Source organism: Abramis brama (genome assembly GCF_963993115.1).
Source record: "Abramis brama genome assembly, chromosome: 15".
Classification (NCBI taxonomy): Eukaryota; Metazoa; Chordata; class Actinopteri; order Cypriniformes; family Leuciscidae; genus Abramis; species Abramis brama.
Window position 1 is genome coordinate 34,268,820 of NC_139977.1, and position 8,825 is coordinate 34,277,644.

Genomic DNA, 8,825 nt, shown 5'->3' on the forward strand with positions numbered 1-8,825 from the left:
TGACTATGCGTCATAATTATGAGATGAAAAGTTTAAATGATGACATACTAAATTGAAATTATGATAAAGTAAATATTCCATAGTGAAATTTTCTGAATTCAATATAATTGTATTTGTGAAAATGATTCAGTACTGAATCAGCATTTATGAGTTTTTACATATCTTCTGCTTGTTTCTGCAGTTCGTGTAAGCCTCTAAGACTATGAATAACTAAAAATGATTATTGATGAACTTGAATAACTTGAATTTTGTTGGCAATATAAAAAAATTGTCTTCCCATACCGGGTGAAAACCAGGAATCCTAACCGCTAGACCATATGGGAGGCGTTGATACTCCCCGGCAAATTTGAAAAGGCTGCACTGCACGGGACAATATAATGTTGGATCATAGTTATGCAGGAGAAGGAATTCTCGTGGCCAAAATGCACAAATTTAATTTATCGGGATGTAAATAAATATCGGGATAGCTTTTCCCAGGTGGAAAGAGCTAATGAAGGAGAAAGACTTTGAAAAGGACGCTGAAGGTGCCTGCTTTCTTCTCGACAGGTAAGTCAAAGTTACAGTCTAAATTACAAGCTTTTTTTCATTGCTTGTTTGTGTAAATCATTATATAGGCAGCATAACAGTAAAACATGTACAGGTAAACTCGATGAAGTGCTATTGGAAGACATGTTGTCATAGATTCTTGACACATAACGGCTACCGCAGTTGCAACACGCATTTGAAAAAGCGAGGCGCTAGAGAGTACTATTCGTTTAAATGCAAAATAGAATTTCACCGCTAGATGGGAGAAATTCCTACACAGCATACCTTTAAGGATAGGGTCTTTAACAAAAAAGCCTCCAAAATATAAAATACTCTATCAAGTCTAAAAATTAAAATAAAAAGTTGCTTGTTTAAAGCAAACAGAAATCGCTTGAAAAGTGTAAAACAATAAAACCATAACCTCTAATTTGATATTAAATGCTGAACCATAAAGGAATAAAGTAACTATAATATCGGGAATCATCAGATGCTGAAGACGGAAGTTAATAATCCAGCCGTTGTCTAATCTGATTGGACATGGGAAAATTGGGCTAGTTTTTATTCCATTTGGGCGGGTTTTGAGTTGTCATTGGGCTGGAAATATTTCTGGGACCTGGCAACCCTAGCTTTATGGAAGTTTGAATCGTTCGAGTCACACACACACACACACACACAAGTGCAGCGATGGAGCGCGTGAACACGAGCAGTGTGAGAGGATTCCTGAGATCTTGCGATGATCTGACTGAGAAGATTCGATGTTTAATACAGAAGAAACTCATCAAGAAGTACTTGAGCAGGTGATATTATGCGCTTACGATTTATGTGTGGATTAAAGAATAGACATTAGTAGAATAGACAAAATCGGCATTTAATGAAGATATATTTTATATCATTGTAGAATGTATTTCTGAGCACCAGACGCTCTCTCTCACTGTATATGGACACACAATCCCATGCATGCCAAACTATCATTTGGCATAACTAATCATTATCAACATATTTTTTGATAAAAGAGTTCCAAATGACACTTATTTTTGAGCCCCACACTTTTAAGCGCTCCAAAGTTCTAACTAGAGCAGGGGGCAGAGTTAAAAAGGAACTTTGTTGTTCTTGTCTAGCCTTAATTTACTGAAGGCTATGGATGTTAGGTAAATGTTTATTAAATTAATTCACAATATGTACACATTCATTATTAATCTTATGCCTAATATGATGAAAATGACTGTTATTTGTTTCTTCTCCTCTCACATTAAATCACATGTATTATATAGGCCTATTTTAAGTTCAAAATGGTGAAATTAGAAAAAAAGTTGATTAGTTTGCCTGATTATTTTTGTTGTTTAACATTTCTCAAAACAGTTGTCAAATATTAAATGTTTAGTTTAGCTACTTGTACCTTATCTCACACTTTATGACCATTATCAGCTGGAACTCGCTCTCAGCGGCTCCTGTGAACAGGGCCGTAGCTAGAGAATTCGGGGTCCCCTGAAAAATATTCATGTGGACTCCCTTCACCAATATCATATACTGTAAATAGATGAGCATGGAGGCCAAATATAACAGAAGATGGTGATAGATTGTTGTAAATCCTTTATTTTAAAAGTTAAATGTTTATATAAAATTACAACTAATAAAAAATAACAAAAAGAAAGAGATTGTTGAATAATAATAATAAAACAAATTTTAAAAAAGTAACAGCAAAATAATGTTTTTTCCCATCAGTCTGTTTTAATTCATAAATCAAAAAGTAAACATTTAGAAATGGACAAGAATGCAGTCAAATTTAAAAAATAAAATCATTTATTGTCTTATTTTTTATATGGAACTGGTAATATTATAAATAAATGTATTCATCCAAGTGCAGTGTGTTGTATTCATGTTTTCTTGATGTCATAAATACTTCATCAGCCGGCAGGTCAGGTGCATAATGCAATGCGTCGTGACTTGTGTACATGTTTTAACTCTTATGTTAAAAAGAGAAATTTTGACCATATAGTCATCCGGCCTTTGAAAAAGTGAATGTTTGAACTCTGGTGTATGCTAAATGAAAACAGGTTAACAGGTCTATGAATGCGTCTGCAGGTGTATCTAACCCTAACAACTAATGACCAACTTTATTTTTGCTATTGTACATACATTTTATTCTTCTAACTGTTTGTCTTTGGTTAACACAGCTGGAGAAGAACAACAGGGAGGTTGGAAGACACAGTAGAGGAACTACAGAATAAATATGGAGAGAAAACAGCATTAAAAAGGATCAAGTCCATAGTGAAAAAAATCAGAAAAAAGAATATCAAACGTAGGAAAAGATTTATAATTTACTTTGTTAGTAGTTCAATATGTTTCTCAATCTTCAATAAACTTTACTATAATGTTTACATGGTTTTGGTTGTGTATTTAATTGTTAATTTTTTTAACAGATGGTGCACATTCTGGAAACATGACAAATCAACAGCATAATAATACTACATCGTTCGGACAGCCATTAATTCAGATCCCTAATCAGCTTAACTTCACAATTGACCAGAAGAATGGTGGGTCAATATTTGCTCCAATCATGGTAGAAAAGACAATATATGGTGATGTTAGCATCAGTGCGGTGAGTGTCTGATCATTTAAGAAACAGTTGCGTAGTTAAGAAATGATTTATGTATGTTATATATATATATTTATGAGTATTTTTTGTTTTGTTTTTCAGGTGTCTCACTCTACCTTGGTAAACGAACATGGTAAGATCTCTTGTTGTAGAACACTGTGCATTCTCAAGTGTGATGCTCCTGTTAATAATATGACTATCCAACTTTGTCCTGATTTTTAGAAATTCTTCCGAATGTAAGGAATGAGATGAAATCAAGAATGCTGCGTGACGCTGAGAGGACTTTGGAGGGAAGTGCACCACAGACGGTCTCTCTAAACAAGATCTACACTGAACTGTTTATCATCAATGATGAGACTGACCCGATCAATAGAGAACATGAGACCTGGCAGATTGAGACGACACATAATTTAAACACATCATCTCAGAGACTAATAAAATCCTGAAGGAAATCCTTCAGCCACCCACAGATGAAAATATAATTGTGTGGTGATTTTCCAAATGATACAACTTAGTCTAAATAAGAGCAACGTAGAGTCCTCGGATTTCTTAAAAACATTGTGACACCATGTTGTATGGACAAAAGAGCTAAGATCTAAGACGCCTAAGTACAGTTTTTCAACCATCTAAAGTTTTTGAACAGACATTATTTAGTAACAATTATAATTTATATCATACATAAGTCTTCTAAAAGATAAATAGAAGATATGAATGTATTCAAACTTTAAAGATTTGATTTAAACAGTCTTTTAATTTTAAACTTTTAAGGTTATGCTTTTAAATTAATTTAGTATAAACTCTGGATGTAGTATGCTCTAGAACGCAGACTAGATTTACTGTGACATTGTCCCCCCGAGACTCATCTGGTCTGTAAGTCCTCTCGTCTCTGTGAGGGTCTGGAACATTTATTTCACACTGTAGTTTATCTCTGAAGGATCTGGAGCTGTTTTGATTATGACAACTTAAACTATTTTCTTTTTGGATTGTTTTTATTGTTGCATAAAGAACTACTTGACCTCTCTGGAAATGTAAGGTGTTTTTATTTATATATTTATTTAGCTAAAACTTTGTTTACATTTTATTTCATTTTTGAAAATGTACAAATGTAGTTTTCTGTGATGGTCGTGTTTAGGTGTACGGGATAGAATATGCAGTTACGATACAAAAATCATTATGGCTATGGAAAGCCATAAAAATTGAAACCCCGCATGGACAAAAAATTATGATTGAATCTTTTCATATAAATGAGATATAAGACGACTAAGTTTTTCAACCATCTAAAGTTTTTGAACAGACATTGTCTCACATTATATCAATTATACCTTAGGTTCAATTTAAACAAAATCATTACAGTAATCTTCTCAAAGGTAAACAGAAGCTATGAATGTATTCAAACTTTTAAGATTTTTTCAAGAAAGAAAGTTAAGAACTTTAAACTTCAAACTAAAACAATCTTTCATTTTTAAAAGATCATATTTAAAATTACGATTATGCTTTGAAATAAATTCAGAAAGATCAGCGTGTTTAGGTGTAAGGGATAGAATATGCAGTTACAGGTTACAGGTTCACAGTTTCTAAATGTTTTCATTGTTGCTCTCTCTCTGAAGATGGGCCTATGTGGTCATTTTCTCACAGATACAACTTAAGGAATTATTGAACATTTCACAGGTGTGAGATGACTTTTGTGACTCTCTAAAAATGTATGGTGTTTTTATTTATATATATTTATTTAGCTAAAACTTTGTTTACATTTTATTTAATTATTTATTTATTTATTTCATTTTTGAAAATGTAGGTTTCTGTGATGGTCGTGTTTAGGTGTACGGGATAGAATATGCAGTTAGGGTACAAAAATCATTATGGCTATGAAAAGCCATAAAAATTGAAACCCCAGCATGGACAAAAACAATGCTGATTGAATCTTTTCACATAAATGAGATTTAAGACGACTAAGTGCAGTTTTTCAACCATCTAAAGTTTTTGAACAGACATTGTTTAATAACAATTATACCTTAGGTTCAATTTAAACAAAATCATTACAGTAATCTTCTAAAAGGTAAATAGAAGATGCGTATGTATTCAAACTTTAAAGATTTTATTTAAACAGTCTTTTGTTTTTAAAATATATCATTTAAGCTTTATTATACTTCTTATAAATAAACTCAGCACCTGATGTCCTGATCACTGAATTTGTGTGACTCTCTGACACACACACACACACACACACACACACCCTTTGGCTGGTGCTTTTTGAAAGCTCCGCAGGTCAAACGCTGATGTAAAGAGAGGCCATAGGGCCCTGATTTCTAAACATGTAAGATGATTTTTTATTTTCGTGAACCCGTTTCATACATTGCGTTGTTTCATGAGATGTATGTTTTTTCTTCAACTCTCTAAACATTTAACTGATTGTTTCATAACATGTAGGCCTATGTTTTTTCTTCACTTCTATAAACATTTAACTCATTGCATTTTTTTGTGTGAATCCATTTTATTTAAACTGGATAGTTCTACATTTATTTCAACTTTTTGTGTGAGGTTTTAGTAAGATCTTTATTTTATATTATTTATTTATAATCATTTATATTCTTTTAAAGAACAGAATGTTTATGTAAGATGATTTTTATTCTTTTGTTTATCTTAAACTGAAAGAATTGATTTCAGTAAGATGTTATTTTATATTATTGTATATTATATTATTTGTGTGAAATATACATTATTTTATAAAATCTCTGTTTCTCACTATCACTGTGCTCTGGAATGTGGAGGAGCAGACGGAGGGGGATGGAGAACCAATATGTGATTTTATATTTAACACATTTTTGTGAACCCATTCATAAACTTGTTTAAGTCCCTAAACATTTAACTGATTGTAATTTTGTGACATTGTTTAATCACAGCGTCTGAACAGCACGTTTCAGATGTCAGAGGGGAATCCCATGACACACACAGATGGTCACATCTCCTCTGATCTCCACACACACACAGATGCGCGCGCTCCCTATGTTTTGAGACGGTGCTTTGAGAGACTCATTGCAATTTTTTTTTTTTTTTTTGTGACTCCATTTTATTTAAACTTTTGGTGTGAGGTTTTAGTAAGATCTTTATTTTATATTATTTATTGTATAATCATTTATATTATTTTAAAATAACTGAATGGCTTTTCAACATTTGTGTGAGATAAACTTCCACAGTTTTTCCCTTATCAGTTTTCACAGTACAGCCCGGATAAGCTAAGGAATATGTAGGGAGGAGGATCCTGTGATACCAACTTCCAAAACACACACTAGCTGTCATGACATAATTATTATAACTGTGTCTTCAAAAACACACACACTAACTGTCATGTTCAAAAGGCATCAAACAATTAAAACTAGATGACATAATTATTTAATCACAGTGTCTTCAAAACCTTCTGTCAATATCAAAAGGCATCAAACTAGCTGTCATAGCCATGACGTAATTATTAAAACACTTTCTGTCCATATCAAAAGGCATCAAAAGACTTCAAAACCCAAAACTAGCTGTCAATAACTACATGATCAAGGGTTAGGAGGGTCAATAGGTCAATACTAGCTGTCAAAAAGACTTCAAAACCCCTTTGATCTCTTTGATCTCATCTCATCTTCTTTGATCCCTTTGATCCTATGCCAAAAGGGGCGGGTACCTGTCACCGGAAGGGGCGTGGCACCTGTCAATCAATCATTTTTTGACAGGTGGTATAGTATATCAACTACTTTCATGGCAGGTGGAGATTAACTAACACACAAACACACACAACCTCCAGGCCAATCACAGTATTTGTTTATAAAATATAAATTATAGGGAATCCAAAAGCCTCTCAATATATTTAAATAAGGAGCTATTTGCAGATACATGTGTTTTTATTTTTTAACACCTCCAGATTATAATATTCTCACTTCAAAAAATGGATTTCAAAGGCCTTCACTCTATTTTAATCTGAAATATTGCATTTATTGAAAAAATAATGGGAAAGAAAATAATACATTAACTTTAGTGGAAAAATAGCTCATAATATGTTTATAAATATTGCATAGTATCATAAAATCCCCTAAAAAATGTAAATAATCAAAAAATATTATTGAACAAAAATAAATTACATTGATTTTCCTGAAAAAAAAAGAAAAAAAAAACATTTTAAAGCTTCTTCACTTTTGACAGCGAAGGAGCCAAGTTTGACCCCAAAATGAAGAGGCTCAGAGGGTTAAAGTCTACATAAAACCTCTGACATGTGACGGAAAAAAGTTGACAGGACTTGCTTTTACACTTCAGGAATTGATTGAATCAGGATAAATCTTGATGATGTTTTCTAACCCAGATACTTTTTCTTGTTTAAAGCTCAAACTCATTTCAAGTAATTTTGCTTCTTCTCCAGTAAATGTATCTTGATTTAAAAATGTTTAGATATTTGTACTGGAAAACAAGATAAAAATACTGAGTTAGAAAATCAAAACCACTTTCATGAGTCAATGGTCAACTTACCATCAGACTAAACCCCGTGGCGTATGTTCCAGTTGGACAAAATTCCCTTTGACCCCACGAACCACACTTCAATCCATTGGACACAGTCAGCAACGATACGAAAGTTCTTTCGATGCTCTACTCAGAAGGTTTTCCAGCGGACTGAACGCTCACATGTAGCCCAATAATGGCTAGCAGTGAAAACACCATGGAAATGAAGGGATGCATTGCATTGCTTTGCCAAATAATGATTAAATTAATTCTGTTTGGTTTCCAAACCAAAAACTTACCCCGGTTACCCTAAGCCTTCTTTGGTTGGTCAGTAGAACATGCCTGTTTCTTTTTTGAGCCAATCAGAACATTACATTTATATGTATTTAAATTCAGCCAATCAGCAGCCAGGAACACTGAGTCCACGTAAATAAACACACAAAAATACAAACATCTGTTTGTTTAACTGAGTGTCCTTGGAAAGTGTTTTACTCAGTGAAATGCCTATCAAATGCTGGTTGATTTTGTAATTTTATTTCCTGATTTCTGTCATCATTTACTCACTCTCATGTCGTTCCAAACCTGTATGACTTTCTTTATTTCAAGCAGAATTTAAGTGTCATACATGTATTTTCACACAACTTGACTTCTGAAGTCTTATGATAATTTGCATGAAGAAATGAAAACACATAAAAATCAGTGTTTATCCATATTGTTCCAGTCGGTGAAACTAAATGATTGTGCAAGTCACGTAAACACACTTTAGACAAACACTGATCAGGTCGAATTGCCAGTAAAAGCATGTGCCCTTTTAAAAAGTTTATTTACACTTTTTTATCTTTCATGAGGTTTTAGATACTGGGAAGCAGAAATCACACATTTAAGCAAATATGATCCATGAAGCGTCTGTGTGTATTTAGGAAAATAACAATCTTTGATTTCTGATTCAGAACTGCTTCTTGATTCTGGCACTGTTTGTGATAGTCGCTGCAGGAGTGGCTTTACAATCTTCTCAAATATTAAAATAAGGTATGAATTTGTTTTGCATAAAATCATTTTCTGAATATGCATTGTGCCATTTTAGCTATAAACACACACACACATATATATATATATATATTGCCTTGCCTTGAATGCAATATAAGTCACTTTTTAGACCATCTGCCACATGCACTAATGTAATGAACGATCTGATGTAAAGTGTTGTGCAAAAGAATGTGAAACTACAAGG

General features: G+C 33.0%; 1 protein-coding gene across 2 annotated transcripts; it reads left to right on the forward strand.

Moving 5' to 3' along the window:
* Positions 1-473: 473 nt before the first annotated feature.
* On the forward strand, positions 474-5,723 carry LOC311097552 (uncharacterized protein). Of its 2 annotated transcripts, none has more exons than XM_084137332.1 (5): positions 474-546; positions 2,700-2,824; positions 2,946-3,124; positions 3,224-3,254; positions 3,344-5,723. In XM_084137332.1, the coding sequence occupies exons 1-5, from the start codon at positions 491-493 to the stop codon at positions 3,565-3,567; spliced, it is 615 nt and encodes a 204-aa protein (XP_083993458.1). In that variant the 5' UTR covers positions 474-490; the 3' UTR covers positions 3,568-5,723. The 2 variants fall into 2 exon arrangements, with proteins under 2 accessions (XP_083993458.1, XP_083993457.1); XM_084137331.1 differs by lacking the exon at positions 474-546 and adding an exon at positions 1,203-1,322.
* Positions 5,724-8,825: the final 3,102 nt, after the last annotated feature.